The 21707-nt window shown below is 41.8% G+C and overlaps 2 protein-coding genes across 8 annotated transcripts; one reads left to right on the top strand and one right to left on the bottom strand.

The window, feature by feature from the left end:
* The first annotated feature begins 1401 nt into the window (after nucleotides 1-1401).
* On the top strand, nucleotides 1402-3376 carry atp5pf (ATP synthase peripheral stalk subunit F6). The gene is made up of 4 exons (XM_023393354.2): nucleotides 1402-1537; nucleotides 2173-2342; nucleotides 2631-2755; nucleotides 3277-3376. The coding sequence occupies exons 2-4, from the start codon at nucleotides 2173-2175 to the stop codon at nucleotides 3303-3305; spliced, it is 324 nt and encodes a 107-aa protein (XP_023249122.1). The 5' UTR covers nucleotides 1402-1537; the 3' UTR covers nucleotides 3306-3376.
* Nucleotides 3377-4691: 1315 nt separating this feature from the next.
* On the bottom strand, nucleotides 4692-17650 carry jam2a (junctional adhesion molecule 2a). Of its 7 annotated transcripts, none has more exons than XM_023393345.2 (11): nucleotides 17162-17650; nucleotides 12558-12623; nucleotides 12274-12384; nucleotides 10980-11129; nucleotides 10700-10887; nucleotides 10243-10345; nucleotides 9691-9798; nucleotides 9499-9514; nucleotides 7026-7118; nucleotides 5892-5925; nucleotides 4692-5668 (listed from the first exon to the last, which is right to left on the bottom strand). In XM_023393345.2, exons 1-11 carry the CDS (start codon nucleotides 17208-17210, stop codon nucleotides 5630-5632), a joined length of 957 nt encoding a protein of 318 aa, XP_023249113.1. In that variant the 5' UTR covers nucleotides 17211-17650; the 3' UTR covers nucleotides 4692-5629. The 7 variants fall into 7 exon arrangements, with proteins under 7 accessions (XP_023249113.1, XP_023249114.1, XP_023249116.1 ...); XM_023393346.2 differs by having other exon boundaries at nucleotides 9499-9511; XM_023393348.2 differs by having other exon boundaries at nucleotides 7026-7097; nucleotides 17162-17649.
* Between the last annotated feature and the right edge of the window lie 4057 nt (nucleotides 17651-21707).

Genomic DNA, 21707 nt, shown 5'->3' with positions numbered 1-21707 from the left:
CTTAAACTTCCACCGGATGTTTGAAGAAACACAAAGAGGCTCCAAAAATAAAACAACCAATAACTACACAAACACTGATTTCTAACAACAACAACAACAACATAGTATACTGTCTCGTCATTACCTTTGGTAAATAAGCACTATTGTGAATTGTGTAATGTAGTTACCTGTCATGCCTCCTTAGATATACTTTTTACAGTCTATGAAAATGTTTGTTGTCTGAGGGCTGCTACAGGTGTTCAATGTCGAGACCAGTAAGATACTTTAATAGATGCTGACAAAGTAAATCATTTTTGATTTTATTCATTTTTATCCATGTTTTGAGCAGAGATGCTCATCATGACATCTTCCTTTTGTCAATGTTATTTATACACGTTTTCTGTCCAGGCTGCTGACTGAAGAGAGAAAACGGGCCAGAGAAGACCTGAAGTGCACACAAACACAAACACCAATGAAATGTGGTGTCAAATTCCTGACTAAAGAACTGCAGACCGTCCTTCCCTCTGGACCTTTTGTTTTGAGTTTTCTTTGCCTTTTCCAATATTTCCTATCAATGATATCACCAGTTAGGATGTTTGAAAGTCAACACAGAAGGTTGAGCATGTGGGGCTAACTCAGCCTGCCAAATTAGCTAACTGTGAATAATTTGGTTATTTTGAATTTGAGACTATTCACTTCTGATTTCCTTTGACATGACATGGAAGTTAATGGCAGAGCTACACAAAGGCATTTGATGTTACTTATTTTCATAGTTGTTTAGTGATATTTCAATGAATTGAACTTACCCAAATGTTTGTAGCATGTGCTCCCATCCGTGCTCCCTCCAAACCAAGGTGAAAGGTCAGACTGTCAAACGGGAGGCGGTAGAATCCAATTTGATTTATAGAAGGGGGAACCCGGATCGTACTAAGCGGGGTAGAGAACAGAGGGGTGTTTGGCTGTAGTAAGTTGTACAGGCTGTATGTTGAGATGTCAGCCATCAATTTTGAAGGCATGGGTTCAAGCCAAGACTCTCGTTCAAATCCAGTCGTTGCCAATTTCGAGTGCCCCAAAGGGATGGGAAAGGATTACTTTAACATAAAATGAAATATATTTAGCTAGTAATCTAAATTCTGTAATAGTTCAATATAGTATTGTAGTATCGTAGTAAAGCAACAGCAGAAATATCAAAAAACGACATGCTATAAGGCACAAAAATGTAAACGAATGACACATAGTAAGGTATAAAAATATATTTAAAAAAACGACATAGTATAGTATGAAATAAAAATGTCATAAAACATCATAGTATAATAAGCCACAAAAATGCCTTAGTATATTCTGGCATTTTTTAATGATTTGTAGACTTTATACGGACCTTGCACAGAGTCATGATCAGTGGGCGGGATCTGTCTGCGAGGATGACCCAATTGTACGCAGCGCAGCGCGTACAACGTTTTGACGTCCACGAACTTCAGCACCGTCAATCTCCCTTTTCCCACAATCCACAGCGGTTCCTCCACATTTGGATCTTGTTCTCTTGAGTGTCAAACCCAAGGTGAGTGTTGAGTTTTTAAAGAAATGTGTTTATAATTTCACCCTTATCTGTCATTATTATGTATGCTTATAAACACATGCTCGTTTCTCCGGCGAGTGCAACGTTTAGCAGGAGACCGTGAAGGACAACAATCGACGGAGGATAGTGTTTGTATGCTGTGTCGCGTCAGCTAAAGCTAGCTAAGCTGACTTTAGCAGTCGTTTGATTGGGTGTAAGTCGCAAACATGTCGCTAATTAACAACAGCAACCAGAGTGAAACCGACCTTATTTAAAGTCTTTGTCGTATTAGTCAATTAAGGCGACAATTACATTGAAGTCATTTTAAAAATTAAGATAGTTAACTCAATGTCAGTTAGTTACGGTCGACTGTAGCTAACGTATGCTAATTAAAATGTAGCAAGTGGTAACGTTTATTTAAGGTCAGGTTGTACGTTCAGTAGGTGACAGAGCTACAGACATTTGAACGCTTAAGCATTTAAGGCTTAATGCAGGTTGTAGTTTACACCCGCTGCACATCATATTATTAGTCATTACCCCCTAATGCAACAAAGGTGATCCTTGGCCATTACAGAGGCAGGACAACAACTTCATGTTCTCAGAGCAGCCTATAACCTGAGGCCTCTTTTCTCCTTCAGATGGCACTTCACCGGTTATTCCAGCTGTCCTCTGTACTGCGCTCCGCCGTGAGCCTGACCCTCCGCAGGAACATCGGCATCTCCGCTGTCCTCTTCAACCGGGCCAAGGAGCTAGACCCCGTCCAGAAACTGTTCCTGGACAAGATCCGTGACTACAACACCAAGAGCAAGTCAGTTCATAATACTCAACTCCTGTCATGAACCTCCCATACCTAATTTAGAAGTGGTGTTTAGATTTCCATGGCTGATCAGAGTCGAGATTTAAAAGATAATCAAAAAAGGCTTCCAGCTCAGAGTTCAGTCAATAGTGAAATATTTACCTCTAAAATAGAGAAGCTGATTTTTTTTAGCTTCTTAAATGCAGATTCAGATCTCAATCAATCCTCTCCATTTAAATTGTATCTAAATATATCCGCCACTCACCTCTCAACCATTATTTGATGCCTTGGCTCTCCCAGGACTTCTGGTGGCATTGTGGATGCAGGACCCGCTTACCAGAAGAACCTGTCTGAAGAGGTAACCAAACTGCAGAGGCTATATGGTGGAGGAGACCTCACCAAGTTCCCAGACTTCAAATTCACAGGTTAGTTAAAACTTAAGTAAGCTTCTTAACTGTCAAAAACAAGGCAGTTTGCATTCAAGACTGTCCATTAACAAAAGTCATTCATTTTGATCAGCTGCATTATTGAAATGACAATTAGAAGTGCCTGTAATGGCAGGGCTGTTTTTAATGACACAACTTAAATGGATTTTTTGCTTTTACATGATTTAACAGCCCCCTCATAAATATTTACTTCTTTGCCACTGGAGAGAATGAGATGCACTGTGATTTTGAGCTTTGTGTCTATATTTAGTGCATGGACAGTGACGCTTGTCAAAGAAGGATGAGTCTCTTAGCAGCTTTCATCTTGAGCTTCGCAGTATTGTTGTTGAAACTTCAATTAGCTAGTTGTTTTACATTGCTGTAGTTCTTGTCTTTGTATGGAATCTAATCTCAAGTATTGTCACATGTACAGCTGCAATATGTCTCACTTCAAAACTCACAGGGAATTACATGCAGCAACTATCACTAATGGTTCTTTGTTTTGTTGTGTTTTTCTCCAGAGCCCAAGTTCGATGAAGGCGCCAAGTGAATGCTGTCCATGTTGTATATCTCCTACATGTCACCAATACGTTGTATTTAATAAAAAGATAGTGGAATGAACTGTGGTGCACTGCCCATCAATGAGGTTGATTCTGCAGCACCTGAACATTTGTTATAATTTAGTGATGCTACAACAATAACTGTATCCAAATACATTATACAAATATTTTTAATGGTCAGTCATTAAAATATTTCTCACATTATAAACGTGTAATCATGGTCATTTTACTTGTCCCATATCTGAATAATCCTGTAAAAATATTTTCAGATATTAGATATAGACTATCAGATGAACTATGCTTAATTTGCATATTAAACGGTTGTAATTTAGATTAAAATATCTGAAATTCCCTGATAAATAACTGAGTCACATGTCAGCTGACTGAGATGGGAAGTGGCTGTAACTCTGAGTTGGACTTGAGCGGTCTATAGTACGACGAGGTCAGAGATGACTCGAAGCCTTTCCAAGATGAATATTTGAAACCCAAAACGGCATCAAAGGGTAAATTTCTATCTGACCTGATGCCTAAAGTTTTAGATTGTGCAGCTGAGCTTTAATGTTAAACTCAAAAATGTACCAAGATTTTAGCTCACTGTGCAGCTGTGCATCACTGCCCCCAGAGTATAGATCCTTGCTCTAATGCACCAAACTAAAGCTGTCTGTCAACCTGTTTCTGATGCTACATGCCTGCCTCAAGAAATGCACTTGAAAGATTTATGTACTGTCTGGCTTGCAGAGCCACAAAGCTTCAGTATTTCCCTCTGTGGGAATACTGAAGTGGCTTTCACATGCAGATGAAAAAGATTGTTTCAGGAATAAGGTAATAACAAACAAGCAAGTCACAAAAACAAACACTTAACCAGATCTAGTTTGATTAATCAGTTCTCCACCTAATTAGATTGACATTATCATCAGGGATCATAATGATAATTGTTATTTTGATAGTGCTGTAATTGCAGTGGTGGAAGATTCAGCTCTCTTACATGAGTACTATTAGTAATACCACAGTGTAAAAGTATTAGAATCAAAATATAAAAGCACAAAAGTATTAATTTTGCAGAATGGCCTATTTCAGACTGTATTATTGGATTGTAATTATTGATTCATTATTTGAACATTAATGTTGCAGCTGTTAAAGGTTGGACTAATTTTTTATACTTCTGGGTAGCTTGTAGATTTCCCCCCCAGAGATCTATGAAATATTATTTGTGGATTATAATTTCTATTATTTGAATTTTAAAGGAACTAGTAACTAAAGTTATCATCTCTGTTAATAGTAAAAACTTGTACTTCTGTACAAAGTAGCAGAAAATGGAAATACTCAAGTAAAATACAAATACCTTGTACTTGTACTTAAGTACCATAACAGCAGTATGATTTTGAATAGAAAAACTTTATTACTGATACACCATTCAAATAAAACTCTGAACAATCCATTCACACACTGTCTAAAATCAGACACTCCATTTTTGATAAACATTGATAAACAGTGGCACAAAAATATAAAGACAGAAAAAAGTAAGGCAAGTTCTTTACAAAAAACTGTGATCCATAGATAAATGACAGACAAATTAAAAAGGCACAAGGTATATATATTTATATTTATATATAAAAAAACCATGCAGGCACATTAGGATGGAATGGGGTTGGTCTCAATAGAATTGGTAGGAGTGGCTTCTTGTTCTCCTGGACTGGCTTTGTCTGGTATTGTGTTTACTAAAATCATGAGGATCTTTTGTGGCTCTGTGGCCCTTGGGAAGCTGGGGCCCCAGTGTCACAGAAGACAAAGTGTGGGCTGAGGTAAACTGCATTTATGTTTGAATAGATTGAAATGCCTTCCCTATTGCTTTAAAGAGAAATCCCTTGTGATGATTCAATTTTTTTTTAAATCCCTTAAATTAAATGATCAGTCTTTGGTAAAAGAAAATGAAGTTAATAATTGGCCTGCAGAGGGAATCAAAGTGTGTGAAAGTCTCCACTAGTCCCTGGGTGATCAGAAAAGAAACTGGAGTTTCAACATCTGACCACCAGGGGGGAGCAGAGCGCCATGAAACTTTACTTAATCCCACAAGAGCAGAAAACGTCAATGACAGATGCGAACCACACAGCAAAGCAAGAGAGTAAGAAGCCTTGCAAATTTGCTTGTCATAACCCATTCAAAAGGAGTGGTAGAGGAAGAAGATTGAAATTAGCATGTAGCGTAAGATCAAGAGCTTGTTCAGAGTCCAGAGAGAAAAAAATAAATTCAGAGAATCCAGTGTTGGCACCATATCACAAGGGTGGTGATGTACTCTCAAAGAAAGGCCAGCTTCTCAGAGCATGAATGATTGGGTGTGTTTAAAATCCTGGGGCTGTGGGACACAGAAAAAGAGGTATTAGTGTGTAACTATTTTCTTGCTCTTGTTTCAGAGTTATGGCCCTGAGGTGACTGTGATGTGATTTCAATCAAAAACACGGCAACATTCGTTAGGGAAATGTGAAATGCTGGTGCTTAAGTCAGCGTTTCTCCCCTGTCACTGCTCAGTACCCAATGTAGAAATGTAGGGAGGAAGAGAACAAAGAAGAAACACTTACTTCTTGGGGCGGAGGGATATAGTTGACATTGGACCTGAAAGACAAAGGCATGGTAAGTGCATCAGACAGTTTGACACAGTCACAAAGAAGAGAAGAAACTCGAGGCGGACAGCTGTATCCTGAGTCATATCTTGCCCTGCATAAATAATGCACATCATACATGGCAAACCTCCCATTGGGTAAAAAGGAAAGTCAGACAGAATGAAGCAGGAGAGAGCAGTGTTAGTCAAACAGTCATCTTTCCTATTCTGGATACAAATGTACTTCAGATTTGTCAGTGTTTACAGTAAGTGGTCCTTTGCTGGTCTGTATATACAAGCTAAAATAATTTGACTCTTGTAATCAACTGAAACCCAATTTGTGAGATTGAACCACTATTGCATACTTAAAGACATCTTGATAAATACACTTGGCCTACTGTCCTGTCAGGCAAAAAGTGTAGACTCCAGGAAGTCACTGCACAGCTTCAGGAAATATTTAAAAACACATAACTCCCCATAAAACTGTAATTTGTCAACTTTCACTTCAGTTTTTGAATAGATTAAACAGATAAAATATAATGTGCTAATTAGTTAACTTTAGAGGTGTTTTACATTCAGATAGAGCCAGGCTAGCTGTTTCCCCCCGTTTCCAGTATTTATGCTAAGCTAAGGTAAGCGTCCTCTGGCTGCAGCAGACAGATTTGGGAGTCATATCAATCTTTCATCTCACTACTCGCCTCACTCTCAGCAAGCAAGTTATTAGGCTTATTTTCAACAAGTTAAATTCAATGTTGAAATATAAATAGCACCAAATGCTATAAATTCAGTGCTATTTAAATGTTGAAAATAAGCCTATTCACGTGCCTGCTGAGAGTGAGATCAGAAGATTGACACCAATCCTAAATCTGTCTACTAAATATGAAGCTACAGCCAGGAAATGGCTCTATGTATGGGTAAAAAAAAAAATCTGCTTACCAGCACCTCTAATGCCTTTTTATTAGCACGTCATATCTTGTTTGTTTAATCTATTCAAAAACTAAAGTGAAAGTTGACAAATTACAGTTTTATGGGGGGATATGTGTTGAATAATTTCTTGATGGGGACTGTTATTTGCTCTCATCTGTCTGTTGACTTGTCTATGCATCACACTCACGTGTCCTCTGTTCTGTGCAGGGTTTGGCTGCTGATGTGGGCTGCACCATGACACTGGGAGATCCAAAAGGACCTGTAGGGGCCAGCGTGTTGGCTTTAAAAAGGGTCAACAAGAGGGTGTCACTTCAGACTCACACTGCACACCATGCTTTCATGAAATGGGGGGCGGTCATTCATATGGAATATTAAAATATTCATAAAGGTGTGCTTGAACATTTAGATATGCTGCTGTAATCCTAGATCTATACACTTTGTACATGTACTCTGTGTTTTGAAGGTTTGTGTATTCAGGTCATTGCTTGCAGGTTTATGAATACTTTGCAAGTCTGTGCATTCAGATCCATGAAGATTCAAGCTTTATTTTACAAGCTGCAAGAAGAAAAATAATGCACAAGCATGTGTCTGTGCATGTGTTGCTAAAGGTTAGCCACAAGGGAGAGAGGGTGGGATCTTCAGCTTCCCTCTGTGACTTTGGAAATGCTACAAACAACACAGTTGGCTAGACAACACTGTCAGTCACCTACCGGTCAGTTCACACTCAGTAGGGCTCCCAGGTTTGCATCACGTGAGCTGGGAGCCTTCCTGTGTGCAAACTGACCGGTAGGTGACTGACAGTGTTGTCTAGCCAACTGTGTTGTTTGTAGCATTTCCAAAGTCACAGAGGGAAGCTGAAGATCCCGCCCTCTCCCTCTCCTGGACACATGCTTGTGCATGATTTTTCTTCTCGCAGCTCGTGTAATTAAGCTTGAACACATGGATCTGAATGGACAAACTTGTGAAGCACATTTCACAGACAGAAACCTGCAACCAATGACTTGAATGTACAAACCAAATGCAAAGTGGGTTTATAGAACTAAGATTACAGTGACAAAGCTATTTGTTTCAAGCACACCTTCATGAATGATCTAATATTTCATAATTTAGCGGCAATGCTGTAAAGACATGCAGCCAATCATAAAGCTGCAGAGCTCAACAAAATGCTAAGGTGAGCAGGTCAAGTGGTGAGCCAACACATGCAGCAATCCAACACCCAAATATTAAAAATCTAAGCCCTGTGTAACAGATTTCTACTGCAGCTGTGAGTGTATCCTCTAGCTAAACATTTAACAAAGCTTCAGTTTAGGCCCCTTAAAGATCTCTACAGTTGATTAAAGCAATATATTTATAGAAGAAAATAAAATTTGTATTATGAAAAAAACTTGTCAGTGTCTTCTTTGAAATATAAATTATTAACAACTATAGTGAAAACAAATGTACATTCTCCAAACATGTCTTTAAAACACTGAGCAGAGGAAGCTATGTCTAGGTAATGTAACCATCAGAGCCACATATATTGCACGCAAGTCTTATTTGAGTTTTTAGGGCATCAAAACCTGGCAACAAATGTCCCAAATTTTCATCGTATTTCACAACAACCATTAGCAACCACTACAACAGTTTAGCATGATATAACATTAATCTGTCTCCCTCTGTCCTCTAGACCGTTTCTCTCTAAAAGGCAGAGCTGCATCCTAGATCTGCATTCCCACTCTGTTAACTTGTGCCTACTATTGGTGCATCAGAAATCATGTCACATTGTCTTTGAGTCTTTGTGAAGAAGCCTGCTCTATAAATAGGAAGTTGACACTGACAGCTCCAGTTAGCTCAGTGGGATAAGCATCAGACTTTAACCTAGACAAAGAGCTTTCGCATCAGCTTCAAGGAGAGCTCCACGCTGACTCTCCATCAAAGGCTGCGCAGTAACAAGCCAGTAATCAAATAACATAAAGTCAAGTGAGTTAGGCCAGTCACATGGGGACATGCATTTATGTCTCTGTGGTTTCTGGCTCAACAGCCAGTCAAGCATCAAAACATCCTGACGCCCACTCTGGTGTGTTTGCAGGACAGGGACTATTGGTGTGTGTGTAAATGTACTGCACTAACAGCCCTGTGTTATGCCACCATCTCATCCTCCAATCTCCTCAATATCTAAATAATCCATTTCAAATTAACCACCCAATCAGTTTAATTGCCTGCAATTCAATCTGCTGCCAATATTTTTCTCCGTGCTGATTAACAGCCAGTAATTATTCCATAATTATGTTGCACCGATTATTTCTCCTCCTTTAATTGTCAGCATCTTTTTTGATCATCTGTCTGCGCTACATTTTGACATGATTTCAACAGAGGTACATCTGCCAGAAAGTGGCGATTTTAAAAAAAAAAAAAAAACCCCAACCCTTTCCCAATGGTTTTTACATCTGTTGGCGCCAATCACTGGATGAGTAAAAACACTGGCACTGCTGTGGCTCAAAAACACACACATTTAGACACACACACAGCCACAGCTGTCACTCCATACAGTCCTGAGTCAGCACGCAGACACGCAGTCTAAGTGCAACAACGACCCACCCACCCACTCTCCTCAATCCTCAGTGTGTAGAGTATTAGACTGTTTGTTCACATCAATGTTAATGTAATCACAGAGCTCTTACCTTCCTCTGTGTCCTGCTGATGGATGAGTCAGGAGCACCGTGCAAAAAAAAAAGAGTGAAAGTCAGTTTTTTTGGAGAGAATAAAAACAATATCTCCATTAACTGATGCACTGTTCATGCAAGAAGACAAAATGGTTATTAGAGTTAAAAAAAAAAAAACACGGCAAACAAATGAACGAAAGTGGAACTTACGGCTGAAGAAGCCATTGCGATGCAAGAAGAGTCCTCCACAGCCGCAGACCACGATGACCAGGCAGACCACCACCACCGTTGCCACGACTGCTGTGATGTTGACATCCTCTGGAAGTGGGAGGGAGAATGAAAGACAGAGTTATGATCCATTTCCAATATGAAGTGGTTAATATTTAATAAATACTCCAAACAGCGGTAACTGTTAAACCTGCTAACATTAACATAAAAAGCAAAGCCATATTTAATGTAACTCAGTCTAAAGCCTTTTCCTGTACTCCTGGAATACTTCCTTTAATTTATTAAGTGCATAAAATGGTTGCTCGCATTAACCTAGAGCACATTATAGAATTTATTAGCAAGCTGACGACCGTTCCATACATAACAGGCTCATTTTAAACCACGTAATTTGTCCTTGAATGTCACACTTTAAATAGTTTGTGATGGTGTTTCACATTTCCTCTCCACTGCATCTCTGATTTTCTCCAGTGCTGAAGGGTGTGGGGGAAGAGGCCAGAGGAAGTGTGGAGAAAAAAAAGTAAAACACACACTCACCTATTGCCATGTGCTTGCCCTCACACATCTTGGCCGGCCCCACCCTGTTGGATGCCTGGCAGCTGTACCGGCCGGTGTCCTCCTTGGCTACAGATTTGAACTCCTGCAAAAGAGACAGAGGGTGGAAGAAAACTTTTATACCTGTTTTTAGAAAGTGCGTCTTTAAATGGCCTGAGTTAAAGCATTTATTCTGCTAAAGTGTCCTTGAGCGGTCCTCAGAAACGCTACCTACTGTAAAACCAGAAGAAGAAGCACTTTACACAAAACTCAACAGAAGCATCTCTGTGTTTGCTTCTTTAAATAACACGTTACTGCAGGGAGACACACGCCAACCTTTCTTGTTGTCCTTATTCACTCACTCACTCACACTCACTCACTCACTCACTCACTCACACTCACACTCACTCACACACACACACACACACACACACACACACACACACACACACACACACACCAGTATTCCTGTTTGCATGTCGATTAAATAGGTGGCGTTGGCCTGGCGGGGCACACTGATTGGCTGGTTGTTCTTGAACCAGGAGTATGTAGCAGGCGGGATGCTCTGTTGGTCTCTACAGCGCAGCTGCACCACTGAGCCCGTCACTGCTGAACTGGGGATCTCACAGGACGGGGTGTGGGGGGGCACTGGAGGAAAGGACAAAGTAAGAAATTAGAGAAACAAAAAGAAAAACCTCAAGCATCTCAGCCATTTCTGCACCAGAGGTTTTCAGTCATACCAAGGACTATCAGTGTCACGTTGGTCTCGCCCAGGCTGACAGAGTCAAGAGGAGCACTGATCTCACAACGGTACTCCCCGGCATCCTCCTGAGTCACCTTTTTCAGCGTCACTGTGGCCCCTTCAATGGTCGCCCGATCTTCAAAAGGACCTGAAGCGAAAGAACAGAAAGTCAGGAAGAGGAGGAAATGTCCTCTCTGGCTGTGGCAGCTGCTGCAGTGCATGTGCAGTTGGCATGTTTTCATCTATAATTTACCTTTCTGCCATTTAAGAATAGTAGCGCAATATAGACTTTATCATACAATATTAAGATACATCTGTCTTATAGCTCTATCCATTCTGATGCCTGCATTTGTATTGATGTATCATCTGATATTAATTACACCTCAGCAATACAAATTAAATAAAAATGAATAATACGTGTAAAAAATATGTTTTTGAGAGAATTTGAAAGAGAAAAATATTTAATGCTATGAAAACTGAACAGCTGCTTCACAGCAAAAACCTCTTAGCAAAGCAAGCAGGGGTCTTTTACTGTGAAGCAGCAACAGGAAGTGCAGAGTGATGTTAATGGAAAGTTATTTAGAATTTGTTCTGATCTGCTTATGAACCTCTCACACTTCAACTTTTCAGGCACTCAGACACAGCCTTGTTTCCAGGTTTCCCCCCCTCCAAGGACCCTGAAACTAACTGGAACTGGGAGGCTGCAGGGAACATTTACAGCCTGTATCAGCGAGCATGTTGCCCTGGAGCGCCCTGACTGGTGAATCTAGCCGAGAGAAAGTTTCGTGGGACGTGACTTTTAATGAATTTACTTGTTGCCAGCAGCTCTGCCTAAGAAATTGCCTCAAATTGTGAAAGCGCTGCCTCTTTATTTACGTCACTTTTTACACTAACTTCAGATGTGAAGTGGAGCTGCTAGTGAAGCGGAGGTGATGGTGGTTTCAAAGCCTTGACATATTTCAGAAAACTTGTCAGGGTAACTATGCTGTCTATAAAAGAGACTGTATGATTCATTATTTATTTGTGCCATTAAATCCACATCCTAAACCACAAAATGTGAAGGATCAAGGATAAAAGACAAGTTAAGATTTTATACCTTGACACCACTGACAAAGACTGAGCTAAAACATCTCTTACATTAGAGCCATCATTCCAGTCTTATCTAAAGTATCAGAGTGGTGTTTTCTCTCATCCTATGTGGCAAACCCCTCTCCAGCTGGCACTGCAAGCTGATTAAAACAAATGCCCTGTTTGTCACCAAGGGGATAAGGAGAGGCAGACTGCTTTCTCACCTCTGAAGTGTCCATCATAGTACATAAAGGAAACATCTTTCCCCTTCTTCTTCCACTCGATGCGTGGGTTCTGGTCCCTCTCCGTGCGGAACATGCAGGACAGCACCGCATCTGAAATAGGAACGTGTGACCGGTGAGATATTTATGGCAACAACAGCGAAAAAAACCTTGGTCATTTTTTTTAACTACTTGGGTCTATTTATAGCGTCATGGTTTATTCTGTCAGAGAGAATCTGAGAGTGAGAGGAGGCGGCACAGAGATGAGCTGCTTCTTTCTGCCTCACCTGTGAACTCGCGCGCCTCCACCTTGTAGCTGGTGGTCGACACGGTAACAGGAACAGAGGGGGAACCTGGTGGTGGTGGAGAAGGAGAGGGGAGAGAGAGGGGGAGAATTAAAAAAAAAAGAATTAAAAAATAGTGGGGTGAAAGCAGTTCATAACGCAATATCGCTCGTCATCCATTAGGGGGCAAGGTGAATTGGGTGAAGTGCTCCACATTGCCCGCCAACTGCAAGAGGAGAATACTTAATGGCTGTCTTTGGTCTGTCTGTCCGACTGTCTGAGCCGAATACACGAGTCTGAGGCAGACTGAGGCTTTCTCCAGGAGATCCGAGGTAAGGGCAGGATTACTGCCTCCTTGGCTTTAATCCTGTGGGGTTAAGGAGCAGCCCGCCGTATGTTTATGAAGGCGCAGGTTAGGACAAGGTCACCAAGCATCTCACCAGCAGCTTGTCCAGATTAACCTGATGTATGAGGGGCATTGACAAGAAGCAGGCGGCACACTATCCCGTGTTTGTTTCCCCCACTGCCTGTGTGTCACTGATACACGCATCCAAACAGGAAGGGGAAACAGGAGCGCCCTTTCCTGTGTGCTGATTGGTTTAGGGGATGGATTATTGTCTGGTCGTCCTGTTGTTAAACGCAGGTGGAATAGGGGTGAAGGTTACCTGAGGGAGAAACGGGTGAGAAATATGCACATGGCAAGAACATTAAACACTCTCAGGATGAAAGCCTAACTTCTCCCTAAGGTCTGCAAATTAAGAAAAAGGGGAACATTTTTGAAATGGGATAATAAATGTTGAATGGGCCTCAGGGATTCTTCCTCAGAACATTAAGGGCAAAGAAAAACTTCCAGCAAACTTCTAATTTGGTGAAATGAAGGCGTCACCTTCACATATTCTTGAAAGCAAAAGGCTGAGTAACTTCATTTCCTCCTGCACACACACACTGACTCACAAGCATTGCTGTAAATGGTTTCGAAATACAGATTAAAATCTAGCAATCCCAAACCTAAAAACACATACACTTGAATTAGTCAGCCCCACCATTTCCTGTTTGTCAGTGGCATCCGGTGTCAGCCCATTGTTTCTGCATTACTATGAGTTACAGAAGATTTCTCCTGTGAAGCGAGGGGGGGTCGTGGAAGAATGAACGGCAAGCTGAAACAAAGGGCAGGAAGTGTTAGAAAGAACAGGAAGGCGGCCATGTTGGATGGCCATACAAACTGTAGTTTATAAGCAGACCCAAAAGGTCTCTATTGCTCTTATTTCCTTCGATAGCAGCTATTTTTAATTTGGCTTTTAAATAAACAAAAGCCTATACAATAATAATGTCATCTGCCAAATGCAGCATAACGCACACTCAAGTTTTTTAAAAGCTTTTCTTGAAGTTGGCTCAATTTACACCAGCTTCAAACTTTGAGCTAAGTGAATTAAAACTGCACGCTCTCCCTCCCGACGCTCTCGCTTTGCCATGTGTCGACTTGCAGCACTGTAACAGGATTATCATCGTTGCCTTGGCTTGTGTACCTCGACACCCTCTGAGGAGCATTGTCTCACCGAAGGATGAACAAGACGAGGGAGGGAGATACAATGAGATTAAAAAGAGACGAGAATAAACGACAAAGGAGAGATGAGCAGCCCTAAGAATAGAATACAAATGAAATAGAGTGGAGGAGAGCGGGGCGGAGAGGGGGACTGGGTGGAGGTTGGTGGAGGGCGGACGAGAGACCCGCAGAAGCATGAATAAAAGAGAGAGTGGGATTGAAGGCGAGGGAAATCCTCTCAGACAGTGGGACTGTGAATGGAAGAAGCTCTTGTCACATAGTGTGAGACCAGGCCTGGCGCCACCTTGAAGGGTGTCTCTTTGAGAAACAGGAAATGTAGCAGGGGTGACAACGTGCCTGCACTTCACCAGCGCACTGACTGACACACGCACACACGTAAAAGCAAAAAAAAAGAAAAGAGCAAAGAGTCTCTGTGTGCAAGTACCCGCTGCCACTGTGTGTTCTACTACTATGAACACTGTCAGCTTCAATGGCCTCAATTAACTACAGAGGCGTCGAGGCAGACAATGAACACATGGCCTGTTCAGATCATTTCACAACTGCATGGTGGGTAATGTTCACATGCTGTAAAGCTTTATAAACAAAAAAAAAGCCTGCTGTCCAAGAAGTGAACAGAGACAAGTATCTGCTCGCATGCAAGAGCTGCACCACCGAGCACTGGATGTCACTTCAGTGTTGTGTCCGTGTTGATGCTCAGATGTAGCTCAGTTATCCTGGCTGCAGTAAATACACACCTGAATGTCTCACAGGTCTGCACAGAGAAAGGTGTTGCGGGTAGATGTAGAAGCTGAGAAATCTTAACGAGCTGTGTTGACCTAAGCGTCAATGTTGAGAGGCTGTTTGCTGAATAGTAGAAAACAGCCACAACTGACACCTGTGCAGCCTAACGTGGATGTCACTAATCTTAGGCCTCATTTTAGCAAAAGTGCTACATTTGCTGATAGAGAGCTAAATTATATAGCGTCACCCTGTAGCTAAGCTGACTCAGGCCGATTACCAGTCCAGGTTGGCTGTGAGGACTGATTATGAGCCGTATCTGGCCCGCATTTGGCTGCCAGACTTGGTTTATGTGCCAGTAGTCCGGACTGATTAGGGCTGAGCTCAGCTCCAGTTAGCAGCACCCAGGCCAGAGGTGGGCCACTTTAAATTATCCCAAGATTCAGGAGTGAGTCCAGCAAACAGGCATGCTGGACTGGTGGCTTAATCAAGTCGTATAACGTCAGTTTAACTATATTTAACACATCAGACACAAACTGAAATAGATCTTAGAAAATTGCTTTAATGAACTTAGTGAAGTTTTTCATGTGCTTAGTAGAAGCAAGTCTCCGGTTGGATCAAATATGGCCACCATGGCGATTAAAACACTTCTGATAGGGGCTTGTTGTGCCTCTGACAGACAGAAACATGTAGACAAAGGCGTCAAAACAGACAAGCGCACATGTACACACACACACGCACGCACACACACACGTCGTGAGGCATGAGTGGCATTAACATCAACCAAACACTGCGACAGCTTAAAAACTCACACAGGGGCAGCCACCCCCTTGCATGAGCAAAAATAGAAAGATGGCACGCTCACTCCTTGGCACGCAGCTTTACTCTCATTACGTGGTCCGTACAGAGTGTTACAGAGAGGGTGGGTGTTGCCAGGACTGTGCCGAGGTCAAAGGCATGGCGCAGTAATAATTAAGGCACTTATTCAAATTAACAGAGAACAAATGAAAGGAGAGGGGAGATGGACCCATAGGAAATGTCCTGTCTGCCTGTGTGATACAGATAAGGTGATTGTGGGCGGCACACACGTTTCAAGGCTGTGGGGGTACAGAGCAAAACAGGGCGAGGACAGAGTGTGTGTGTGTGTGTGTGTGTGTGTTCTCTGTTTGAACAAAGCCTCTCTGTATGACTGTAACCCTGTGAGCAACAGCTGTCTCAGTCAGGCACGGTGTGTGTGTGTGTGTGTGTGTTGTGTGTGTGTGTGAGATTGAGATGGGGGAAGTTGGATCTCTTGCCACAGAGACCCACCCAAAGCCTTTCCTCCTGGACGTTTCCTTAAACAATAGAGCCCACAATCTGCAGCAGAGGACATCTGATGCTGCTCTGTTCAACAGTTGACATCTATCACTGAGCCGGATGATGAGTGATTTCTGTCAGTGTCCACAGCGGGACTTGACACACACACACCTCTACGAACTCATGACCTGGTGGCCTGACAGGTGGCAAAACGTGTACAACACAGAGTAAAATGTGCGTCACTCACTCTCACTGTCTAATCCCATCCATCCCACACTGTTACTGCTCCCCTGGTGTCCTAAGACCGCTCACACTGCTCTCTCTTTTCCTGCACGTCACACAGGTTTCCATGCAGGAGGGTCAGGGAAAGTCTAAAGACAGATTTTTATTTTTTACTGTTTTGTTTACAACCCTTCAGTGTCCTGCAATGAAAACACCTTGTCACATAGAAAAAAAAACAGCTTGATGTATCTGGTGGTAATCCAACCGCTGACCTCATGCAAGGATCCACAACCTTTTCTGCCAAAAACCTGGGCCCACCCGCCGCCACCATGCCGCCTACACCTTTAGGTGGCACCCTGCCAAGCACAACTTTTGGGCCAACTTGTAGGAATTCAGCCTGACTGCATCAGCAGCCCACTCCCACAGACTGTAATGAAACCATGGAATAAAACTCAACAACAAAATAAGACTACAAAAAAGATTCCTTTAGCTTCTAAAATGAACTTAAAGATTTTATAATTTTCTGAAACAACAGTGAGGAAACATCCAACAACCCTTAAGAAAATGTAACTTCACAAAACTACTTTTTGGAAAAAAATAAATGTCTCTCCACTTTGAAAGGATTCACCACTTGTTTAAAAATTAAACATGAAATCACTCTAAATAAAAAGTTCAAGATCGGTTAAAATACATTCAAGCTTAATCATCAATTTCCTGAGTTTTATCTGGCGAGGAGAGAGAGAGAAACCAAGAACAAACAGAGCAACTGTTGGTTGGTCTGGATGAATAGTTTCCATTTGCCACTTACATTGCATCAGTAAAATAACAATAGGAAGATACAGGGACGTCCCCTCCATTATCGTCCACAACTCTGGCTGAGTCTGGTCTTCCCTGGACGGAGCGAGGAGGCAGATTCCGAGCCTCAGCTTTCTTCTCGCACTTGTTCACAACTCTCCAATAATTCATCCAGCTTCCAGGGAGTAAACTGCTCTCCGGGGCAAAGCGACCGGACTGCCCCGGCGCGGCGCGGCGCGGAGCGGCACGGCACGGAGCAGCTGGCAGGCGAGCTGATGAGCGGGACGCACAGCCGGGACTGATAAAGGCTGGAGACACCGGTGTCCTGGACTGATGAGTCTGGCTGGGGACGGCGTGCCTCGGTTACTCTCAGAGACGTGAATGAATGTCCTCTCTCCTCTCGTTGTGCGGCTTCGGCTCTGGCTGAGGTTGGAGATGGAGGTGGAGGGAGGGCGGGGTGTGCTTTCAGACGAGCAGAGCGGCGGAGCGCCGAGAGCGCAGCGCCGTGTCCAAGACGCGCACTGCACTGCCAAATGGCCACATAACGGGAGTCAACTGGGTATGGCAACAAGGTGTGGCAGCCATCATACCTCAGCCGGAGTGGGACCTGGTTTGACCCCAAAGCTTTTTTTTTTTTTCCTCCAATATTATTGGAGGGCATAGATTGAGGCCAAATATCGTTTTAAGCGACATCTGGAGCTTTAAATCCAGATTTCCCTCCAAAGTGACGCCTGCTGACCCGTTTCTAATCATTTCACAACTGCTTTACAAGTCAACAAGGCAACATGAAACACTATTCATCTTTCCTCATGTCCTCTGGGGGATGAGAATCCAAGTAACAGTTATATCCTGATGAGGCACCTTTTACAGCCTATTGTACCTGCTGTTAAAAATGGCTTCATTAAAGGATGAAAAATCATTTATTAATACTTTACAGATTAATTAATAACATCAACGTTTGGGCTGCCAGGTTGTGAAAATACCCCTCTAATCCTTAACCCTTTGGTAAAGGCTCAGACATTTATATTACATCTCTATTACCTAAATGAAAAAGATAAACACCACACAAAACCTGGTTATGTGTTCTTCATTTACTGTATGGCTTATAGCTGACGTATGACAAATGATTTATTAATTGATAAAAAAAAACTATAAACCTTTTATAAAGGGTGCCTTCAGTAGGAAGTGTTGATATGAACTGACAAGAGAGAGCTCTGCTGAAAAGGAGCTGTATTAAAGTGTAGGAGGATTTTTGATGTAAACTGAGCAAAGATTTTCAAAAAGCTACAGCTAGCACTTCAGTGAGCCTCTAAATTTCAGAGCTGAAAGTTGAATTATCCAAAAACAACATCCTGCCCTCATTAAATCATCACTTTCCATATAAGTACTGGTGGTAGAGGTTACAGTACACAGAGTAAATTTGAGTTCTTCTGGGTTTAAGTATTCTGACTTCTCCGATTCAAAAGAGCAAAAAGGATGACAAAACCGTGTTTAGCCTTGGATGAAGATGCCGTGCTCAGAGTCCAAAAGAATTAAAGGCTTATGAGATGAAGGGAGGCTCGACGCACTCAGGGCCAAAAACAGAAAATGTATTCAGCTCCTGATCTTTGTCTCGATAACAGAAAATGTAGGAGGCTAATGATAATTACTTCCAAAGAAATGGATATTCTATCGTGTCGTGGGAGGAAGAGGCTCCTCTGACAGTTGTTATAAGTTATTCACTGATCAATTATCACAATTGTGCCGTTAGCAGAAAAAAACCTTCAGAGAAGCAAAACTGTGGGAACGTTTTTGGAAGAGTTTGGGCCTTTTTTCTTGATTTGTCGATCCATCCAGTTGTGCGGGGGATGCGGTTGTAATACGGATTTTATTCTAAGATACATGAGCTGGCTTATGGGTTTTCTTTTAATGGTTTCTACTCTTAATGCGACCATCTAATATTTCAACTCTATGGATTTTTATCACGTCATTTTTGGATTATTAATGCAGCTACATTCTTGTTCTGTTTATCTTTTAAAGTGTGGACTGCAGTGAACAGTTTGATTTATTTGTAGGTGCTGCAATCTCGTTTGACTGTATCATACACAGGATTACATGTGATTTACCCATTAATTAAATTGTAAACTATAAATAACATTAGAACTGGTGTAGTCATAAAATTTGGGGTGGTAGTAAATGAATCTGTGCTTTCAGGGATTTGTAATGAGGAATACATGATGATCAGTTACATTTCTTTATAAGAAGCTCAGCACTGATTAGTGACAAATATGAAACTAATTGCACAGAGATGAGAGAAAACACACCACCAATTATTTCATTAACCCAAGTCCTGCAGATCAATAACTCAATTACTATTGACTAAGTCAAGCCAATCCTTTATTTTTATAACACATGAGAAGATATGTCAAGGCACTTTAAGGCACTAAGCGACTGCTGGACTGAACACCGGACTGGCCAACGTTAAAACTCTGCCTCAACCTCTGACAAACACTTTGACTGTATGAAATAAAATGAGGGAACCTCTGGGGGGAATATGCTGCCGGCCTCGTACAGCACGAGCTCTTCAGCATAAATTGAGAACAGAAACACATTATAAATTCATTTCTAGGAATGCATTATTCCACAGTGTTTTAGTAGCTATTCAAATTTAATCATGTTTGAGCAGCAGCGTCGCAGGCGCAGCACTCATTCCTAAACATCTCTTGAGCGCTACACAGCGAGAAATTCAGGGCACCGACTCAAACATCTCAATTGGCTCTGGTGGAGCGAGTGGCTGTAAGTCCGAGGCATATGTGCCTGGGTGTGTCTCACACATTGTCTGTGTGTGTTGGGGTGGGGGTAGTGGTAGTGGTGGTGGTGGTAGGATGCTTGAGTGGGAGCAACAGCTGCACAGCGGCAAACTTTTCTGGGTTTGCTTAATCTTCAGTTGCTGCCGATGGAGATTAAATGCTTAAATGTTTCTCGTGATTGAGCAACAACATTACTACGCTCCTCGAGTGATCTGAACTTTAGAAGAGTTTTTACTCTGTTTTATGCTACCTGTCTTTCACTTGTCTTGTTTGTCCAGAGACGCACACTGAGGGCCGGAGGCTCGAATATCAAACAGGGGTCTGCAACATACGCGTGGGGGAAGGGAAAGGAGTGAAAGTCTGTGGGAGCTGCTCAATTTTCTTTATGTCATCGGTGGTCATTAAACATTACCAGCTGTCTGCAACCACCTGTACAATGACACAAATGGTGAGCTAAACGTACCATGATTTAAAAACTGCTGGTACCACTTTCAAACAAGATGTCTTTAAGATGTGGCTAATGATTTATTAATGATTAAAAGAATAAGTCCACATTTTTCACAAACTTTTCTTCTACTTCTCTGTGTCTCAGTGCTCATCTAAGTCTCAGCGAGGAAAGAAATAAGCACAAACATTTCCCACGATGCTGACCTAATGTCCTAATGCTTTATAGATAAGTTCTACGCCGTACCCTTGTCCAGTGTTTATCCTGCCGAAAGAGAGGAGACACAAAGTGTGATATGGATCGTCTGAAAGCACCTGCTGTCTCCAGACATTTAGATTAAGGAGGTCACTTAAAACGTCTGATAGCAGCAGTCTGCACATTCTTATGATCAACAATGATTTTGATAAACTTTTTTTTTTTTTTTTTATCACGCAGCTGAGCTGACTCGTGTCTCAACACAAGGGCTGCAGCCAAAATGTATTTTCATTTTTATTAGTTACCAGATAATTTCCTGATTTATAGATGAATCATTCAGTTTATATAAAATGTGAGAAAATAGAAAAATGCTTGTCAGATTCTGCTAAAGTCTAAGGTGTCATCTCTAGATTGTTTGTCTGAATAACAAGTATTAATATACAATTACACTATTCATTCATTAACATGTTAATAGAATTGAGGCTTTGTTTATGATGTAACATGATAACAACCGACAACCTGGACAGCTGCTGTTATTGATGGCTTATGACTCATTAATGAAACATTTGGAAATATTAACCATTAATTACAACCTGAAGCTTTTTACAAAGAGTGTGTCTTATTAGAAAGTGGTACCAAACTATTTTCGCCTGCGATTCAAACTTACAGTTACGGAATGTCAACACACTACAGATAGTCTGTGGCAGGGATGAGGTTACAAGAGAGACGGGCGATCTGTGGCAGAAACCAGGAGTGTTGTCCCCAACGTGTCAAAGCGCTGGGAATCCTGGAAGAAAAACGTAAAAAGAAACCTTGAATCCTCAGGCTTGCTCACACTTTGTCACACTTGCCTCTGAACACACTCTGAGGATTGAGAGCCACCTGTTTGACGAGTGATAGACTAAACAGCTGCGCTGCTGCCTGACCTTCAGCCAACACACACACTCCGCTTTTTTTGTTGAGCAAATTGCTGACACAGACAAACACACGTCCGCATCTCCATTTTCTTGCTTCTCGCTCACTCCTACACTCCCACAATGGACTGAACATTTATAAACCCAGGCAGCCCAGAGGGAGTGTTAAAATCTTCCTTTCAGCACATACACAACTCAAGAAAGATGCATGTGTTT

Source organism: Seriola lalandi, unplaced genomic scaffold (assembly GCF_002814215.2).
Source record: "Seriola lalandi dorsalis isolate HSWRI2012SDOR001 ecotype SW California unplaced genomic scaffold, Sedor1 jcf7180002054933, whole genome shotgun sequence".
NCBI classification, from domain to species: domain Eukaryota; kingdom Metazoa; phylum Chordata; class Actinopteri; order Carangiformes; family Carangidae; genus Seriola; species Seriola lalandi.
Note: the sequence above shows the minus strand (reverse complement) of the source record. Positions and strands in the feature narration are given on the sequence as shown.